The 20,674-nt window shown below is 44.2% G+C and overlaps 2 protein-coding genes and 2 non-coding genes across 5 annotated transcripts; 3 read left to right on the top strand and 1 right to left on the bottom strand.

Annotated features, from left to right (window-relative positions):
* Positions 1-11,291: 11,291 nt before the first annotated feature.
* On the bottom strand, positions 11,292-18,569 carry trmt11 (tRNA methyltransferase 11 homolog). 2 transcript variants are annotated; one of them, XM_057045208.1, is made up of 13 exons: positions 18,297-18,569; positions 16,739-16,804; positions 16,553-16,626; positions 16,354-16,435; positions 16,166-16,258; positions 15,953-16,087; positions 15,714-15,870; positions 15,537-15,617; positions 15,304-15,468; positions 15,163-15,235; positions 14,953-15,087; positions 13,670-13,790; positions 11,292-11,644 (listed from the first exon to the last, which is right to left on the bottom strand). In XM_057045208.1, the coding sequence occupies exons 3-13, from the start codon at positions 16,573-16,575 to the stop codon at positions 11,498-11,500; spliced, it is 1,212 nt and encodes a 403-aa protein (XP_056901188.1). In that variant the 5' UTR covers positions 16,576-16,626; positions 16,739-16,804; positions 18,297-18,569; the 3' UTR covers positions 11,292-11,497. The 2 variants fall into 2 exon arrangements, with proteins under 2 accessions (XP_056901188.1, XP_056901187.1); XM_057045207.1 differs by lacking the exon at positions 18,297-18,569 and adding an exon at positions 17,342-17,473.
* On the top strand, positions 18,046-18,158 carry LOC130533270 (U5 spliceosomal RNA). The gene has a single exon (XR_008952528.1). It is a non-coding gene; the product is annotated as a U5 spliceosomal RNA (small nuclear RNA).
* si:dkey-29b11.3 (actin-binding Rho-activating protein-like) lies at positions 18,541-20,614 on the top strand. The gene is made up of 2 exons (XM_057045081.1): positions 18,541-19,620; positions 20,423-20,614. Exons 1-2 carry the CDS (start codon positions 19,271-19,273, stop codon positions 20,520-20,522), a joined length of 450 nt encoding a protein of 149 aa, XP_056901061.1. The 5' UTR covers positions 18,541-19,270; the 3' UTR covers positions 20,523-20,614.
* Positions 18,854-18,968, top strand: LOC130533269 (U5 spliceosomal RNA). Its single transcript, XR_008952527.1, has one exon. It is a non-coding gene; the product is annotated as a U5 spliceosomal RNA (small nuclear RNA).
* Positions 20,615-20,674: the final 60 nt, after the last annotated feature.

The raw sequence follows: 20,674 nt of genomic DNA on the forward strand, positions 1-20,674 counted from the left end.
AAAAATGGAGCCTGTTTTCAATTTAATTCAACTTTATTTGTATAGTGTTTGTTACAATCAAGCAGGAAAAAAGAGCCTCAAATGTACAAGGGGAGTTTTCTCCTCCGTGAACCATCACCTTATCGTGGTGGAGGAGTTTGCGTACCCTAATGAGCCTGGGAGCTTTGCTGTACGGGGCAGTTTGCCCCTGGTAGGGTCTCCCAAGGTAGATTGGTCCTAGGTGAAGGGTCAGACAAAGAATGGTTCACAAGAACATCTAAAAGGGAAGCCGCATACCCGGCCCGGAGGGTTACCGGGCCCCACCCTGGAGCCAGGCCTGGGGCTGGGGCTCGATGGCGAGTGCCTGGTGGCCGGGCCAACGTCCATGGGGCCCAGTCGGGCCCAGCCCGAACCAGCTATGTGGACACTCCCGTCTCCAGTGGACCCACCACCCGCAGGAGGAGCATAAAGGGTCCGGTGCAGTGTGGATTGGGCGGCGGACCAAGGCGGGGGCCTTTGCGGTCCAATCCTCGGTTATGGAAATTGGCTTTTGGAACATGGAACGTCACCTCTCTGGTGGGGAAAGAGCTGGAGCTTGTGGGGGAGGTTGAGCGCTACCGACTAGATATGGTCGGCCTCACCTCCACACATGGTGTCGGCTCAGGAACCCAAGTCCTCCAGGGGGGTTGGACACTCTTCTACGCTATGGGGCAAATGAAGAGAGGGGAATAAAAAAGCAGTCGGCACAGAACCTTCTCTCTCCACAGGTGCAGCACCTATTCTGTTTCAGACAGAGGTCACTGTCACCCCCACTGAGGGGCGGAGGCTGGGATGAAGTGACCGGAGGACAGGACCCTTTCAGTGTCTCTTTAGCTAGACAATGGGTTGTTTCTGCCAGGTTAAATACACACACACACACACACACACTGTGCTTCACCTTGTACTGACCTGCTTGCTCTGGTATCTGGTTCACCTGTCCACAAGGTATCTCCTCATCCTGCTGTCAACTCGTTGCTCCCTGTACAACCATACAAACCTGCAAATTTGATGCGCGCCAGCAACTGCAACCCCTTTCTGCTGATCTAACAACAGTTACAAGCACTTAAAATCCAGTTTTGAACTATTCAAAACCAGTTAACTTACAATGAAAGTGGCAAAAAGCAGTTCTATCCAGTAGCATACGACTGGAACATGCAACATGAGGTTACATTTTGAGTTGATTCGTTGTGTTGCATTTAGGTTGTTCGTGGGTGCCCTTTTCTTCATTTTCTACAAGTGCAGGAATCTGCTGTCACATTACCTGTGCTGATTGATTCCATTATATAGATGCACCCAGCCACCCTGTCAACCACCTGATTTGGGTCCTTTTCTTAAATTGTTTGGAACTATAGCATAAATGAATGCACCTTAATGGTCAGTGCTACCTAAAACATGGTGTATGTGGTTGGAGTTTTGAGGAGACACTGTTGCATTCAGGGACAAGTAGCAGTTTGGGAAGAGAAGGAGAGAGATGAGTGATGGAGAGAAGAGCTCGCACAGCCTTCACCTCTGCATGACACCCATCCATCCACCGTCGTAACAGGAGTGCATCAGAGCCGCAGCCAACAAAGGCAGATGGACTGGTTGGAGATCTGCACTCACCACAATAAAAGGTCATTGTGCGCGTGTGCGTGTGTGAGCGAGTGAAAGACGTCCGCGGTTTGGTCTACTTACCCTCTGTCCCATCATCAAAGGATGCAGGTGAGAGCGGCATTGTGGATCCCGAGTTCTCGGGTTACCTTTTCAAACTCAGCGAGGCCACATCAAAGATGGGGGCGCTCGGGGAGTACAGCGATACACACGGAATCATGAAAAATGCAATGGCATGTGTGCGCACGTGCATTACTCGCACAAAAACAGTCAGAGGGAAGAACAAACCCACATGGAGCTTTATCTGCATGGGTCGAGGAATGCATTTGCGCATATGAGCACAAACACAAAGGATATGGGCGTGTTGGGGGCATAAGCATAAATTATGGAACTCATCCTCTTTTGTACTAAGCAGCACTTTGAAGAAATTGGTCTCCTTCCATCACTCAAGCTGTCATACTTGAGTGCCATATGTCACTCATAGATTGTGCAGCAGCCTGAATCTTCAATACGTCATAGTGGCGCTTCGCCTCCATAAAATGGATGACGTAGGCCCGTGTGTGCGTAAACAATGTGCATCGGAGCTGCCCCTGCACTGATCCCTCATCTGGCTGATGGAGACAGAAGTAACTACCAGCCAGCTTATCATAATTTAAACACGTCTTTGTTCAAACAAGTGTGCACTTTGTCTGAAGAAGGCCTGTCTGGCATTAGAAAGCCTGTGTAATGTCGCTGCGACAGGATCATTAAGGGAAGAGTGGTTCAAAAAGCTACATGTGCACCCACGGAATTTTACAATTCGCGAGAAGAGAAACTGCACTGTGGGGAACAATGACAGTTTACCGGCAAAACTTAGTCAAGTTCATCTTACAAGCATCTGACTGGGTCCTATCTGCACGAAGACAGGGATACAGATGTCTAAAAACATAGGTGATATGGCCCAAATACCATTATGTTAACTTTTTTATGTCACGTCTTATTACAGAAATGACCCTTTGCTACAAGGAAAGCTTTGCTCACTCACTACAGCGTGATTAAACTAATGTCCCGCAAGAATAGTAGCTCAAATGCATCACTTCCCTTGCAGAGTTTAAGATGTTCCTGCCAGAGAAACTTTATGAATAATCTGGTGTTTCATGCCTATGTGCCCTTGAAAGTAAAACTTGGGAGGCACATATCTGTTTCTGCAGTTATAACAATTTCTGCAGTTATAACAAAAAAGTGTGTCAAAGTAAAATGTCCTTTAAAGGGACGGGGGAAAGCTGTACGCAGCTGCAGCGTGTTCCTGCTGTGAGACATGATTTGAGGGTGCTGAGGTAGCATCGGGGCCATCCTCCATGATGTACTCCACACTTTAACCTGATAACTTGTGTTATCAGATCCAACCCCAGACTAGTCTGCGTTTCAAGACAAGGAGCGAGCCAATGGTCTTACTGGAGCTCAGAATCTGTTGCCTTTAGTCGGGTTCTGTTTCTTATTTGATGTACGATCGGCAGTTTGTTGTTCTTTTACTGTATTCATCGGTAGGCTGTTCAAACAGTCATGTCGGTGAGGTAACGTTTTAGATGTGGTCACGCAACAAAGCGGCTCGTGTCATTTAGGCACCGCGGAGCTTTGATGCCAGATGGTCCGAATCTGACATCAAAGCAAATCGTCTGTCATTTGTTCCAAAAATATGCCTTTTCAAATGATATGGCCAATGTTGATGACACACTCCCTTTCCTTGCCCCTGTCAGCCTGATGTGCGCGTCTTTGGAGCGTAAGAGGAAACCAGATCAACCCCCCCCTCGACACACACACACACACACACATACACACACACACGCACAGTCACTTATAAGAACACGAGACCAGTCATGAAAAGGCCTCAAGGATGGAATCAAAGGTGAGACCACCTCGCTGAGAGGCAACGGTCTAGTTATGCATTGGAAATATATAATGAATAAGTATCATCCTGTAAAGCAAATGTAGTTATATCAAGATTGTGACACTATCTTTTGGATCACTATGGGACCATATCTGTCGGCTGTTGTGTAAATGTTGTCACGTGTGAGCTGTCATTCCTCATGTCGGAGCTTTTTTAAACCTAATGTGAATGTGCATTCTTGAATTGCCAGCAAGGAATTCCCTGGGCTGGGAAAAAAGAACCTATTGCTCTGCAGAAGCTAATGGGGTCTTAATGACCAAGGTTCTCCCAAAGGTTCTGCATTAAGTGGCAGAAACACGTTTTTCTGCTTATTCATGTTTGTCCCAGCTGTACAGCCTTTGTCTTCATTTTGCTGCCACATGCTGGATGCAAAGTGTTGCGCAGTTTTGTGTTTAAACTGTTACGCAACACAATGGTTCTCTTCACAATTAAGGTTTTTTTTCTCCCCTCACCAATCATCTACCATCAGTTCAGGCCTTCGCACATACAGTGTAACGGTGAGAAAGCAAATGTCTTTTGCTTTATGAATAATAGAAATACTATTAGTTATTACTCATGACTAATGCTGGCTCGCAAAGCTGAATCAGATGTGCTACATCTAATCCTACACATCTCACCTGCAGACAGAGTGCAGATCTTACAGGGAAGCTTTAAGGTTTAAGACTGAGATGTTCCTCATTCACAACAGAGCCTGACAGCAGATCCAGTAGACTGGGTATAAATCAGCAGGTTGCTCAAAGGCATCTGGCTTAAATCAGTTCAACTTAAATTGAACTGTACCCATCATAAAGCCCTCAAAACGGTATTATAGCTTGTATGGTTCTTTAAAATATTACATAGATGCATCTGGAGGAGCAGAGATCCATGATCAGCACAGCCAGTTGGAGGTGCCTTCACACAGAACCTGTTGCCCTCTGACATTGAACTTCCAATCTGGAGGATGACAGAACACTAACAACAAAAAGTCTCTTTTTTTCCCAGAGACATCTGCCTGCAGCTGGGTATACATTGTCAATATTTGTGTGGTGATATGTCAACGGTGGAAAAGTGGCGTTCACTTCTGGAAACCTGGCAGTTGGAAGCTGATGCCGCTGGGCGAGAGAATTGAGCGATTGAGGGCCAACAACAACCGCTGCCTCCGGTTCAGCTCGGAGGCTCATAAAATCAGAGAGCATCCCCTGCTCGGCCCTTGCATCCAAGCATTAATTCATCCCCACGTGTCACCTTTTCAACACCGCCACTTTAGCGAGAGCTGGCAGCAAATCCGGCCTCGTCTCTTACAGGGCACGCCTGCTTCTTATTAAACTTTTGATTTTCTGCTTTTTTTCCGGGTGTCCCTGGTGACTTTCATAGCACAAATGGCTCCTTTTGAAAATAGGTGTATGGCGTTGAAGACGGAGGAGGCAGACGTGCGCTTGTCAGAGAGGATCGCTGGAGTGGGACCTTTTTCTTGCTTGAAGAATAAATATTTAAATGCATACACTCTTCCAGTACTTTTGCCACACGATATAGGTCTAAATGTGTAAGTGCGCAACTTTACAGGTTCTCTTTGCTCTCAGCGAGTTTTCTATATCTGATAACTTGAAAGACAATCTGCCAGCAACATTTGAATCTGCTCATGAAAGAGCCAAAAGAATGTCTCAGATCATTGCATGGAAACACATGCAGCTGGTTGCCAGTATAGCGAGAAATGGCACCGATGCACTACCAGCTGCCGGAGTTTACCGTGGCTGCCGGTTGGCAAACATCCAACCATCTTTTTTATATCAACTCTGTCTGGAAAGTCCTGATGAGGTGCTAAGTATCTAATAAAGGGTGAGATGTAACACCTTAATCCACCAATGAGTCAAACTCTTCATCAGTGGCCAAGAAATGTGTTTAATTTTAAATAGCAGCACAAATGGTCACCTGAACCCCTCATGTTTTAAGTCAAAATAAAGGGTATTGATGATCCTTTTGGACACAACAACCTTCATATTTTACCAAGACTTATCACGAGGTTGGTAAGTAATGAGTTTACGTTCTTCAACTCAACCACCAGAAGTCATCCACCTCCCATTGTTTGTTACTGGAAGCTTGTGGCTCGGTTAATGAGAAAACGGTCTTGATGGTGGTCTAACTTCAAGATTTTATGGAGGGTTATAATTTGTCAGTTACATCATCCTTTTCCCCACACTGATACACACACACATGTACACAACACAGAGACGATGCTCCCTATTGTGCTGCTGGAATCAAGAGTCCTCTGGCCTCTTTCCCAAAGGAACTCTCGGCGCGGCGTGGAGCTGGAGGTGATCTGCAGACCGAACTATAAAATAAACAGAGAGCCTGGACCCCCCATTAAAGATGGAAAATCTCTCCAGCACCGTCATACGTTGGAAAACTTGACCTGAAAGCGGCTAATCCATGTGATTTATCAAGTTTGGTAGTAAAAAAAAAATCAGATATTGGGTAAAACACGATTCACTTATAAATCCAAATAAATCTGGTGGGAGATTAAAAATCCTTAGAAGAGCACAGCACTCACTCAGGTACAGTAGCAGGTCTGCAGATGCAGAACCTACACACACTCCTGCAGGCAATTTTGAATCTAGTTTATATCCAAAGGCAGAAAAAACATAATTATATAGACAACGTCAATCTCAAAAACATAAATGACAAAATTCTATCTTCATTTACATTGACACATATTTTACTTTCAGCTCTATGAGTGCTTTGTGTTCTTTCATTTGTAGAAACGAACCTCAATTCAACCTCAATTTGGCTTCAGTATAAGAAAGCCGTGAGCCACCGGTGGGTCTTTTATGGTTTCGTGGCAAATTGTTTATGTGGGGTTTTTTTCATATGGGGAAAAAAGAAGCATAGCAACATTTGAGTTAAAAATGGAAAGAAGGAAATGAACACTGCTGTTGATAGAATGGGACTGTGTCTGTGCTGATCTGCCCATAATGCTTCATGTTATACAGTACCAACCATTAGGGTCGCTGCTTTAGTGCCGCTTCTGCTGTTTTTCCTGAGGGAACCAAAAGAACATAAACATGTTTACTTTGTCATCCCTTCATGTACAAACTCACTGAAAACTTGCGCTTTGCCTCTTTGGCAGCGTTGGACTTTCCCTTGCTGCCCTGCAATATAAAACAAAGTTGTCACAGCTCCGGGCAGCAACGAATGTAACAGCACATGGATGGAAACCAGCGCTGGTTCTGGCCAGTGCCAAACCAAAAAGCTGTATCAACAAGAACCGGCACTACCTCAAATCTACAGGATTTATTTGGTTTCAACTCCACACGTCAAATTACTGGCAATGTATCAAAGCACAGGTTTTTTTGGGGTTTTTTTTTTAAAATTTTGATCAAAGCACCTTTATTGGAAAAACCGATGAGGAGAAGATCAAGACTGCACTGGAAAAATCAGTTAAGCTGACATCTTTTATGTGACATCGGCCCTGTTTTTTGCTAGAGGAACTAAGTTTCAGTCAGCTACTTTTTACACGTTTCCTGCATTTCATCTACATCTGCTTAAAATTTCTGTTCATCGCTGCGCTTTAATTATAAAGTCAACACATGGTTGACTTTATAAGGAAAGTGTGACCCCAAAAAAGGGTTCAATTATGGCAGCTGCACGATGAGGACTGAAAATCACAGCGAGGATGTGAAGACGCCGAACTCAGAATGAAGAAACAGAATATATACAGCAAACAGATGGAATTATTTTCACTTGTTAGCATTTCCCAGTAACATTTACCTAAACCGAACCAGAGGAAACTGTGGAAAGACAAATTAAGATGGGCTTTGGTGGATTTGATTTAATCTCGGAAAGGAAAGAAAAATTCCTTGACTGCAATCTTGTTTGTTAAAAAAAGAGTTTTTGGAAATGAACCAAAGGGAATTTATGGATCATATACAGTCTCAAACATGGGGGTGGGGATTTTGAGCAAAGAAAAGTAGAGTCATAACATTGTATATATACCTTAGAGCTTTAAAAATGTTATATATTCACGAGAGTACTACTGGAATTATTCTTAAGCCTAATTTTACTGTTGGCATCATCTTCCTCACATCCACTTTTTGTTAAAGGCCAAATATACATGTGTGCTAGTGCAGACACGCAGGAGCTTCAGCCTGATTAGATCACATCTCGACCCCCTGCCGGGAGATCCAGAAGACTGCTGTCCTAATCATGCTTGGGAGTTTAGAGGAGCTCTCCTGATCCATCATCCAGCACAGATTGCACTTTGTGAGAATTCATGTATGTACTCGCCTGCACTGGCAGCAGGAGAACATATCTGAGTGTGACGCATGTATCCTGACCCTGACTGATGCTTACCTCCATGGATAAAACATTCCGCTCAGCTAATCTGGAATGACGGTGTTTGAGGCGATCAGCAAAGATGCTTCTTGCACCCGAGGATGCTTGTGAGTGCACGCACGAGCACATTTGCAGGCAAGTACCTCTACAACCCCAATCAGACCCTTCTCGGTAGGCACTGAGGTGCATCTGTGAAATTCTAACCTAACACAAAGCAACACTCCTCGCTGCCTGGGGGCAGGGGAGTTGGTCCCGAACAACGCCAATTACGTGGGAGAGCGAAAGTCTGAGGGATGCAGAAACCCTGTAACATGGGCCAAAGCTTGTGGACATTAAAGGCCAACTCGAGGACTCGAAATGCAGCCGAGGGCAGTAGTTTGATTGCATGTATGTTAACTGCTGAAATGAGTGCAGAATGGAAGGCTTTAAAAGAAATTTAAATTAAAATGCAGAAACTCTCTCTGCTGCATTTTGCCATGTTTAGATTCTTCCTCTTGCCTCTCCAGCTTGCAAACGTATACAGGACTGCTGAGACTAAAAATGCATGCTTGCTCATTAGTGTAAATGTTGGCACGAGCTCATGCGTGTCCGTATATCCTCGGTGAGAGACTAATAACCAGCGCGGCTCATTTCCAGGAGCAGGAAAATCAGAGCAGGAAGTTATGGAAAAGGAATAAATGGTTGACACATATTGGCTACATCCTCAATGGTTTTGTCGGCCTTGTTAGAGGCATGATTTCGCTCTAATGGTTGCGAGGGTACGAGAGGAAATGTCTCACTACCGTGTTTGCCATTTTGGCTGCACGTGCATGCCTTCTTGGCACGTAAAAGTAATTAAAAAGGGGTGTGAGTAAGCCATCCAGCGGTTTCATTTCGTTAATGAAGAACAGGACTGACAACCGCAAGACGCTATTAATACACGCAAATGCTTCAATGCTACGCCTTTTTATGTACATACAGTAAAGTGTAATGACCCTATAAATACACACAGACACAAACATGCAACTTTGTTAAATCAACAATGCATGTGTGAAGTGCTCTAGAGGACTCAAGGGTCACATGCTGGGAAAAACAACAGGAAATGAAGGAAACCGCACAGTGGGACGTCCTTGGGTTTATTTAAAGCAAAGCATGAGCAATCTGGCACTCGGTTTCTATTCTGTGATAAAGCCTCTGATGCTGTCAAACACGGCCGCTGGTGGACTGTGGATAGGTGGAGGAAGGACGTAGATGGACGTTGTGTGACAAGCCGTTCAGTCACCCCCTTTACTTCCGGGGCCAACAACCCTCACCACTTCCAGAGGAGGGTGTGTGGTCGGAGCGAGCCTGCACTTTCTCAGCCGCAGCTCTATCACTTCAAAAGTTTAGCCCTTGAACTGTTTGTTTACAGGCTGCACATTGATTATATGGCAGAAATCAAAGACTGGAGGCTCCAGCCATGGAACACACAGCTCAAACAGGAACTCTCCTTATCGCTCTGGTGGATAATTCAAACGCTTCCTCTGCTCGAGGCCGTCATCTAGTGGCTCTGCCTTCAACAGTACTCAAAGGGTAAAAAAAAAAGGTGTCATTGTGTTGCTGTATCCATCACTGCAGTGTCAAACGCTCCCTTTCCTCATCTTCCCCTTTGATTCTCTGCTTGGATTGAGTTTCACACAGCTGTGAGAGGTGGGAGCGCTGCTCTGATTTGTGGCACTCTAATGACTCTCCCTTTGCTCTTCTCCTCCCAGGCACTAGATAACGGCTTTCACCTCTCCTCCAGTCACAGCTGAGAGGTTGCAGGGGGCTTCCCGGACTGGATGGGGGCAGCAGGGGTGACCCGAGGGTGAGAAGGAGGCGGGAGGGGGTGCTCACAGGTGCCCAGACTCCTTTGGTTATCAACAGGTGCGGTCCACCTGCATCACTAGCATGTGTATGTGTGGGCTGGGCGCCATTAAGCATTACTCTCTCACCATCACACCCTACCCACACGCACACATCAACAGATACATACTTATGTGTACATTCCACAGTTCCACATGCACACCTCTGAGAATGTGTCGGTGTCACAGGTCACAGATCACCTGCTATCCAGACAGCAGATGTACAAAACATTTCAGAGGACCTGGTCGATGTCACAGGTCTGACTCACCTGTGCGAGCCATTCAAAAACACACACTCCTTTTTATTATGGGTTAAAAGGTGATTTTGTAGCAGTCGTAAGCCAGCCAACGTGGCAAAAAAGCATTTATTTGATTTGATTATTTGATTCTTTTAAACATAATCATAAAACCGGAATTCTTCTGCAAAAAGAGGGGTTTTCTGTCGAGGGTTCCAGCTGATTCAGCAACTTTAGGGTCACTTACAGACAGAAGGGAGTTCGCTCGGTAACCATTGTTCCAAAACACTGGATTTCTACTCCTACATGGACTTTGAGAGAAATTAAGTCTGTATGTGACAGACGGAGGTAGAGGTGGGACAGATGAGGTGAGTGGGAGGAACTACAGCGGCGGTAAGAGGAGACCGACATCTAAAGTAGAAATAATGGACACATGTAGAGTTCTCTCACGACAAGTATCACTGCAGGCAGATGACTCTGGCTGATCTGATCGCCATTTACAATTTAATCAAACGCCACCGAATTACACCTGGAAAACGTTGTTCTGCGTCCTGGCGTCTGTTTTAAAACAAAACCAGATCTCTCGAGTACAGTCATGCATTGCATACACACAAACACGACTTCCACCACGTCTGGATTCCATTAGCTGGTGCAGAGGAGCCGTCCTCCAACCCCCCCTCCATAATTACTGTCTACATGCGACTGCAAAGGGAGAGCACAGATTATGGCTGCAGAATATTGTGGCACAACACATTGATAGATGTGTAGCAGTAAAGCTACCAGCTGCAGCATAAACAGGGTTGTATATATGGCAGCAAATAGAGTAAATCTGATCAGGCTATTAAGAGAGATAAGTCTTTAATGACAAGCGGGGTAAACCCCAAAATCTAACACTAATGGACTCATTTGATGGGAAAACACAAACGAGCTCTGTGGGAACTGTAAACAGGGCGCACCGCAAACGATGGCGAGCCGCCTCTCACGTGACGCATCCTGTGACTCTCCCCCCCGTGAAGGAGGGCAAACATGGAAGTGTCGTGGCAAGCCGGAGACTCGACCGGTAAACACAGCGACAGGGGTAGTGTACATAAAGGCCCGCCGCTTCCCTCTCAAGTGATGAATAATGAGCCAGGAAACGAGTAAACTGCGGTCGGAAAAGAAGAAAAGCTGCTGAGTAACTGTAGCGGTGCGGTGAGGCAGGGATGCCCTGGCGCTGCAGCGCTTCCCCTGCACGGGGAGATCCGTGACATGCCGCCACAAAGGAGGCCAGCACCATACGTTCTTCATAATGAATTGACTTTAGAGTCCAAAATCCTCCATTTTGGTTCAAGTACAGGCAAACTAAAGATGTTCGCAGAAGGATTTAACTTATAACAAATCATACAAGGAAATACATTCAATGTGTTTAATTGTAAACTAAGCACAGGCATTAAAAAAAATCCAACTTGTAAAAGTAGAAAGATTAAAACTGGGGGAAGAAAAAGCACACTATGTAACCATTTTACAGACAATAACAATGTTTTTCCTTGCCATATTAACTTTTTCTTCGGCTTTGTTTAAGTGAACCCTCCATTGACGTCTGGTTTGTTCTCCTGTCTGCCGCCCTTCTTGTTGATACCACTAAAATACTTCTCCCTGAAGGCGTTGTGTCCCTGGTAGGGCCGAGACCATGGCTCTGCAAGATGAATCAGGCCGTCTACATCCTGTGAGGAGAGAATGAAGGAATAATGAACTCTACACACACATACCGCACACACAGAACAAGAGGGTGCTGAACCTTCCTAAACACAATTAAAGAAGCACATGAGTCTCCTGCCAATAACAGCACACAGGGAGCAAAGTTTGGACATTATAAATAGACTGCAAAAAGGAAGCAAGTGAAAAAGGTTTGTGGCCTGTGAAGTGGCCAAGGTGAGGATCAGCAACACCAGATCCAGCCCTGGTTCTGAAAGTTGAGGAAATCCCACTCCAGGAGAGAGAAAAGTCTCGGCTTGGCCTTGTTCAATAATAATGGGAAGATGGCGTAAGTGACTGACAGGTGGACTAGTGACGGGTCACGAAGTGTACATGGGAGTGAGACAAGAGGATGAACAGATGAACTGGGTGGGATGGTTGGACTCGATCTTAAAATAAGTTGCTGAGCATCCCAGAGGAGCTCAGATCAGAGCTGTTGCTGCTTTACATTAAGAGGAGATCTTTGGAGCATCTGGCCACGATGCTACCTGGAGATCTCCCTGGGGGAAGGAGGGTGGTGCAACCCCCCACAGACCTGACATGTTGGAGGGGTTGTATTTCACATCTGGTTCAGAATAAGAGATGAGCTAAAGGAGATGAGAGGACGGTCTCTAGGCAGACCGACTTCTAGTGTTGCCCCTTTGACCCCGACACAGGTTACACCAACGAAGACAACACAAAAGCCGAGACACTGGTATTTGCAAACAATTTCAAAGGCAGATTGTAATGTAAGAACTAAGAACTGCTGACGTATGAGTATGTTTTTGTATTATAAAATTCCACCTTTCTTAATAAAATAACTCTTTCACCAGCATCCTGATAAAATTTGCAATCCAGATTTACAGCTTGTTAAAAGGGTGCTAGGAGAAAAATAAGGTAATAAAAGAAGCAGCCGACGGGTTTGGTTTCCTCCTCCAACAGAACTGCATAAAAAACTGTGTTCATTACATCAGACATCAGAGGCAGAAGAAGCGGCGCTCCTCGTTTCCAATGGATCATCAAATCCTGTGAGACGAGGACGACATCCTGTTGTTTGAATGCTTTTTTCCATATTTGCACGTTCAAAATACAGTACAACCTGTATAATAGCTGTGAACTGTTATGTGAGCGGTTATGGATCTGATGGCTTATGCAGTTTTCTTTGGCTTCGGTGCAGCCGATGGTCAGTGGAGGCCCAACGGGAGGAAGACAAATAATGAGGTGAGCCGAGCTGGAAGTGATGACTCCGGCGTGGGGCCTGTAATTTGTCCGAAACACCTCACTTTTGCTTGCTGGTGCTGCCAGCCAGACTGGAAAGAAGACCGACTACATGACCGCAACCCCAGATTTATTAAGGAAATGGTGAAAATGGCCCCTCAGCCATCTTTCGCCAACCACCAAACAGCTACATGCAGTATTAAACTAGACAAATTAGTAATTATGGCCACCACAACCAAAGGCCGAACCATAAATAAGGAAACGTAAAGTTGTAAAGTTGTTTTCCTGATAATCGTTAAAAAAGGGAAACATTTTCTTCAATAAGCCTGGACCTAACCACACACACACACACACACACACACACACACACACATTTCCACCACCCAGACAGACAGACACCATCAACGCCTTTGTCAAGTGAAATAAAAAACACACATGTGCATGCGAAATCTATAGATTCTGAAGCATAACACATAGCTACATGGTAACATATACAAACATCACTGTCTGGATGACACAATAAAAAAACTAGAATAAGGGCAAATGCGTGGATTCATTTTACCATCATGTTTCCTGCTCATGCTCATAGAAAAGATTAAACATTCTATATTGTGCACAGGTCGGTAAGGAGCACTGATGATGATTTTGTTGACAATAGAGCCACAGAACGACACAAGCGAGAAGTTATGGGTAGAACAAATGAGACCACGCAGTTGATTTCGGAGCCGTGCGCATGATGAATGACAGTAAGTGTTCCGTTATTGCTAAAATAGATTGGAAAAAGCAAATGCACAGACCTCAGGCTCCTTGATCTTCTCCATTGTAATGAGGCGTCGCGATGTGTGGCTGGAGAGCGTCTGCTCACAGTTACTGATGAGCTGGAGGCAGGGGTGAAGCGGTATCATCTCCTCGCTGTACCTGACAAATTCACACTTGGTTATTTATCAGTCAGTAAATAACATCAGTCAGTATTTATACAGAAAAAAGTGAGATAGAGTGACAAACAGGGAATATTTCACCAGACACAACAGCAAAGAAACGAAGCCCCAGATTAATCCAGGAAGGCAGGTTAGATCTGGATGTGATCCTATGCAGAATAAACTGCTGTTAAACAGGACAAAGATGCACATGTGAAAACATGGTGACCCGAGCAAAGCTGCATATCTAGATGGGTTTTTCCACTTCTCCCACATTCAAGATATTAACATCTAAACAACAGCAGAAGAGGTTCCAGCACAGCAGCCTTTTCCAGCTCCCTAAATGGCAACTGTGTTGTGGTTTATACCATTTCATCCAAACAGCTGCTCTACAAATCGTGCCTTCCTTTCTGCTGGTGCGCAGAACACCAAACAATAGACAACACTGAACAGTGTTTCAGAACAGTGACCTCAAAGAGCAAAAGGTGTCAGGGGCTGCAGAACAGCTGTTTTAGCAGGAAAACCTCAAAACACCTGCACTGTTATTCAAACACTGTTATTCAGTCAGGTGTTAACACCCGCTGGAATGAAACAGCGCTACAATAAAAAACACTGGAAAGCTGAGAAGCAGGACAGGGTGATGGAAACTATGGTTGCCAATTTTCTGGACTCCCGCTGAATATTGTGTAAATGTTTTATCTTCACAGTGGGTACCTCGAATGTTGTTAAGTAAAAAGATTTAAATATGAGGGGTTTTAAATTAAAGCTATTTATTCTTATCAAAATGAGATAGGCTTAAAGTAGTTTTAAATGGATTATAATTGTAAAGGCTTTCGTTTGTTGCATCAGTCTGCCCCCTACTGTCATCTGGTGGGAAGTGCTACAGAAATAAAGCCTTAAACTGTAAATGAGTTAAATAGGTGCTATTAATTTATGAATCAGTGCTCAGTTTCTAGCCTGAATTCATTGACACGTTAAAGAAGAGCAATTATTGTAGCAAAGGTTTAGCACAGGACTGATTAAAAACAGCCAACCGTTAGTCAGAAAACAGCTGAAATTTGTTGTGAGATGTGCAGCTTTTCAATGTTGTTGGTTGTGGAGACCATTCTGAGGCTCTTTCACCATCAAGCCAATAAAAATGTAATTTTTCTTATGGTACTCACTCTGGACGGTAGATGGGTAGCCAGTAGACGAGTCTCCCTCCTAGGACCAGGTGGTGAGCAGAGAAGTTTAAAAGATCGGTGAAGATGTCGCTCAGGTGGTAGGCCTGTGAGACGGGAACGTGAGACTCTACAAAGCTGGGCAGAAAAAAATGGATTTTCAGGCGTTTCTTCAAGAACACAACGGCTGAATTGAGTAGAAGGTAAACTTACGTCCCATCGGGAGTTTTAAAATTGTCTTTATGGGAGCCTGTTCTCCTTGTGGACTCACGGATGCCATATGGAGCTGGAAAGAATAGCCACATCATACCAAAACTAGCACACGCGTCACAAGTCTTCACATTCGTCACCTACGATCGGTAATGATGGCATCGAATACAGCAGCCATCCGCCACACAGACTTGGACGCATCAGACACCATGACATCTAGATACAGATTTTCTGTCCCATACTGTCGCAGGTTGGCTCTTATGTTCTCATCAGGGCCGCGCCACTTCTGGTTTTTACGACTCGACCTACCTGAAAGACAAAGAAACAAATGATTAAAAAAATTAATCCAAATAAAATTACCATTGAAGCCAACCAACCTTTGCCATGAATAGTGTTGTAATCGATATCTGCTCCACAGACGTAGGCACCAAACTGCGAGCATGCTATTAACAGACTCCCTGAAACACAAAGAGACAAAAATGTGAAAGTATTTACTGACACATTCCCCAAAGATCCATGCACATGTGTGCAAAAGTAAAACAGGAGATTCTCACCTGTGCCAACAAAAGGATCAAACACAAAGTCATTCTTTTTTACTTTAGCGTGATTGGACATAATAAGTGACAGGCCAGCATCCATACTGGTGTTCCCTATGAAGTGTCGGTTCTTCACGCTGTGTGAACGAATGAGTTCACGCTGTCCATCTGCTATCTGGTGGAGAAGCATGTGTCAAACTAAAGGTTGGAGTTGAATAATTGTCATATGATAATCCAAACAAAGAATTATAACTAACCCATCGGCCAAAGTAGATGTAATCTGGATGCTCTGGGATGTTGTTGGGGTCTGAGCCGTAGTCTTCCAACAAACAGAAGACATGCTGAGGGTTTTTAAGGCTTACTGTACCTTCAAACGGTAGATACTCCAATGCCTGATAAGAGAATCAAAACCACTTATTTCACACAGACACAACACTTGCACATTTAGAAAGATACACATAAATACGCACATCGATCCGTTTTATTCGATCAGCAAATGCCAGAGTTTTGTTAAAAGTATAGACGTTGATTCGGTAAGTCGATCCTTTCTGCATAAATGGCAGCTGTAGAAGAACAGGGGGAAGAGGGGAGACAGACATCAGATTCTGTTTGTTGTTTGAAATAGCAAAGAAGGTTATAGCGAGCTAACTTGACAAACCATTCTCTCTGGCGGGTAGCTCAAGAGGGATGTTCTGAGGTCACCATGTGTCTTCCCGTGGCCCCATAGTTCAAAAGCGGATCTGAAATTATTTAAAATTCTGAACCATGGCGTGAAGAAAACCCTAGCAACTAAACAAGGAATGTTTTGTGAATAATGAATAATGTATGCTCTTCAAGAAAAAAAAAAAAAAGCTTACTTTGCACAGACAGATCTGGCCATGACTCCACAGATGTCTTCTTCAGTCAAGCCGCCGAGGCACCAAAAAGGAGACTAAAAACAGCAGGAGGTGTGAGAAACTGTGACGAGCACCAATGACCACAACTGAACTGCTGCATTGCATTTGGAATTAAATGACAAATTTTGAACTCTAACGGGTACAAACGTTTTGTCTGAAGTTTTCCCCTGGCTGGAATGTTTTTCCTCTAAGGCAGATTAAGGACAAAATTTCCTGCAATTACAAGCAAATGAAAATTATATGGAGAATCTTGATGAGGCACTTGAGTGATGGAAAATCTTAAGATCTAGACAAACCAGATGTTGGCAAAAAAAACAACGTGTGTGTGTGTGTGTGTACACATATATATATATACATACACACACAGACATATATATATATATATAGAGAGAGAGAGAGAGAGAGAGAGAGAGAGAGAGAGAGAGAGAGAGATGGAAGACAGGAAAGGTTTAGGTAAGGAAAATCTTTAGAACATTGATTATGCAAATTAGCATGTCGTCGTCAGATAAAGTCTATCTATAATAAAAAATAAATTCCATTTTTACAATCGGAAGAAAATACCAATACCGTCAAAGAAAGACCTTAATATAACTCTTTCACGAGACGCGCAGTTGACTTTTCTGTTTCCGTGAGCACGTAAAAAGCTGACGATGCATATTAAAAACTTTTTTTTTCATCTATAAGAATAATGTCAGCACATACATGGAGGTTTTTATATACACTAATACGTAGGTTGATATTTATGTTTACCGGCAACCTGAAGTCCAGGTTATCATGGGCTAGATGTAAGAGATACTGGAGGCATGAACGATTGCTGGCGGTCGCCATTTTTAGATGCAGCCTGAAAACACGTCCGACTGGAAATCGGAACTTAATACACAGTACCGCCTTGTGGGGAAAAAAATACCAAAAACTGAATGTTACATGTATGTATGTATGTATGTATGTATGTATGTATGTATGTATGTATGTATGTATGTATGTATGTATGTATGTATGTATGTATACACATAGCTGCACCTTGTAATACTGGCTGCAGCTTGTAATAGTGTAATACTGGCTATTCAACATCATCGCATGAGTCTAAAAATTCGAACACATATAAATTATGTGTGTGTGCGTGTGTGTATATGTAAACATTTATTATCATTATGTCGCTGTTCTGAATAAATGTGAGACAAAAGAAAACTACTTTTACGCAAGAGAACGTAAAAGGTTAGTCAAAGAGCTCATATTCCCACAATGCCTAGCGCGCATATGAACTTTTTAATACTCCCCCCGTCCCAGATGCAACAGCGTATCTGTGCATACGTATAGGTATCGCTTTTCTAAGTATACAATAATTACCATCTCATTTTTGCATGTGGGCAAACAATGCGTTTGTAGTATAACCATAAGTAAAGATCATCGACCGAAGAATAGGACAACCGTGATGCGTTCAAAAAAAGCAGTACACTCTTGATTCTTTTCAGATCGTATAAATCTTTCGCCTTTTACTAAAGATTTCCGTGGAGAGGATCAACAAGATTATGTCTCAATTTTTTGATGCCCTGCGTAATGCGGGGCTTCCTATCCATGTTGAAGAAAAAAACAGCTTAAATAATTTCTGTAGTAAGCAAAGCTTACACAAAATCACCCTGAGACCCGAGAGATCTGGGCGATAACGATTTAATGACAACGTTTATAAATGTTTGACAAAACGGACCCATTTTAAGATGTATTTGTTGACTTTAATCTCCTCACAACGTCATCGAAGGCTTTCCATCTTCAGATTCATGGGCGGCTGACGTAAAGTGTTGCAACAAGCGGCAGTTTCTCTCTTCACTGTGACTTGATCGAAGTACTGTATAGTGTGTTTGCGTGCTCGCACACTTTCTGTTTCTCGTTTCCTTTTCTTTCTGGATATCGCGTTATTCTCTATTTAAGTAGTGATCATCAGTAACGACATTCTGCACAGACGTGAGACAAAGTAAAACTACTTTAAAGCACGAGAACGTGGAGGCGTGTCCAGGGTAGCCGTTCCACAATTTTCCCACAATTCCTAGCACACGCATGGAGTTCACAGTTTTCTATTTTTCTAATTATTTTTCTTTTTGCATTACTCCATGAATAACCGAACACCTAAGTTATACCTTTGTAACCATCTATTTATTACTAGTGATTCCATATGGTAAACAGGCAGAAATACGTTAACTCTGATACCATAAGTAAAGATCATTAACCAAAGAGTTGGGTGATCATGATGCGTTCACTTGCATCAGTACGCTCTTGATTCTCTTCAGATCGTATAAATCTTTCGCCTTTTACTAAAGATTTCCGTGGAGAGGATCAACAAGAGTATGTCTCAATTTTTTGATGCCCTGTGTAATGCGGGGCTTCCTTAATTTGTTAAATAATAATATAGAACATTAACTTCAATGATTGAGTAAATACCTATGGCTCAGCTGTAATTCAATTTCAGTGGTCAAGATTCACATTTGTTCCGCCACAATCCCGGATTATCTACTCCAACCACATTTATTGCTACTACGCAGGATTTTCTCTTCTCAAAAATGGTGCAATGAAACGATCCTGCAGGTTAAACTGATCTGTGGGAAAGTGTGTGGTCCATGGGTGGTGCGTAGAACCTTTCTAGCCCTTAAAATTGTTTTTATTTTTCAGTTCACAGGACATGGAGACATGGGGGGGGCAGCTTCAGTGAAAGGCTTGAAGGAGAACTGGCAGAGGTGGTCCAATCAGTACCAAGAATACCAAAAGCAGAACCCCTTCAGTCATGACAGCAGGGCCGGGATGGCGCTTCCTCTGAAGGCGCAGGGCGATTCCGGGAGGCCCCCACAGGGTTCCAAGACGGAGCAGCGGGGGAAGGATGCTCACACCCACGTGAGCAGAGAGGTCAGGGAGCTGTGCGAGGCGATCAGGAGGATCGGAGAACCCGGCAACGCGGTCACAGTAGAATTTGGGAAATTATTTGAACATTATGTGACCATCTCAAATAAACTGGTGGGGATTGAATCAGATTTATTGCCATTGTTCATGTAATACACAGTATTACGGTACACAAGCTAGGAATTTGTCTTGGTGTGATGCTGCGACATTCAACATAAAGAACACAACACTAGAATAAGATAAATAAAATAAAATAAGATATATATACAGTATATAGATAAATGGTAAGAAATAGTGCAGGTCAATGCAGGAGTAATGTGATGTATTGTTCATGGGTCCGACTGGCTGCTGTACATGGTGCTTAAGTGATAAGTCACTTGGTGTTCAGCAGCCTGATGGCAGAGGGGAAGAAGCTGTTCATGTAGCGGGAGGTTTTGGTCCGAATGGACCGTAGTCTCCTGCCTGAGGGGAGGGGGAAAACAGTCCGTGACCAGGGTGGGAAGGGTCGGCCGTGATCCGACCTGCACGCCTCCGGGTCCTGGAGATATACAGGTCCTGGATGGATGGAAGCCTGCAGCCGATCACCTTCTCGGCAGCGCGCACGACGCGCTGCAGCCTCAGTCTGTCCCTGACGGTGGCGCCAGCGTACCACACGGTGATGGAGGAGGTGAGGATGGACTCGATGATGGCCGTATAGAACTGCGCCAACATCCTGGGAGGCAGTTTGAGCTTCCTCAGCTGCCATAGGAAGAACATCCTTTGCTGGGCCTTCTTGATGAGGGAGCTGATGGTTGGCTCCCACTTAAGGTCCCGGGTGATGGTGGTGCCCAGGAAGCGGAAGGAGTCCGCGATGGTGATGGGGGAGTCCATGAGGGCAAGGGGGGGCAAAGGGGCTGTGACTTTCCTGAAGTCCACAATCATCTCCACTGTCTTCTGAGCGTTCAGGATTCTCCTTAGAGTCAGAAAGCAGGGGCTGGTGGAGATTGATGGGGAGATGCTGTGGCAGGGGAGGGACGACCACGTAGTTATCACACTGTTACAGTGAATATACTGCACATATCATCAACAAATGTGAGGTTAAAGGTTCAGAGCAGCACTGAGGTGATACTAAAGATGCACACTTTAGGTTGAGGTTAAGTTGCAGGATGACCTTGTTGTATAGAGCACGTTAACTTGTCGCTGTGGATGCTTAGTGAG

Source organism: Takifugu flavidus, chromosome 10 (genome assembly GCF_003711565.1).
Source record: "Takifugu flavidus isolate HTHZ2018 chromosome 10, ASM371156v2, whole genome shotgun sequence".
NCBI lineage: Eukaryota > Metazoa > Chordata > Actinopteri > Tetraodontiformes > Tetraodontidae > Takifugu > Takifugu flavidus.

Bases quoted from the DNA above. Each gene is read 5' to 3' on its own strand.
- trmt11 (XM_057045207.1), bottom strand. From the start codon at position 17,419: ATGGCGACCGCCAGCAATCGTTCATGCCTCCAGTATCTCTTACATCTA. The intron at 16,088-16,165 runs GTGCGTATTTAT...TTCTCTTATCAG, and splicing joins ATCGAATAAAACGGATCGAT to GCATTGGAGTATCTACCGTT. The intron at 13,791-14,952 runs GTGAGTACCATA...TGAATTTGTCAG, and splicing joins CTACCCATCTACCGTCCAGA to GTACAGCGAGGAGATGATAC.
- si:dkey-29b11.3 (XM_057045081.1), top strand. From the start codon at position 19,271: ATGGGGGGGGCAGCTTCAGTGAAAGGCTTGAAGGAGAACTGGCAGAGG. The intron at 19,621-20,422 runs GTTCATGTAATA...CTGAGCGTTCAG, and splicing joins GAATCAGATTTATTGCCATT to GATTCTCCTTAGAGTCAGAA.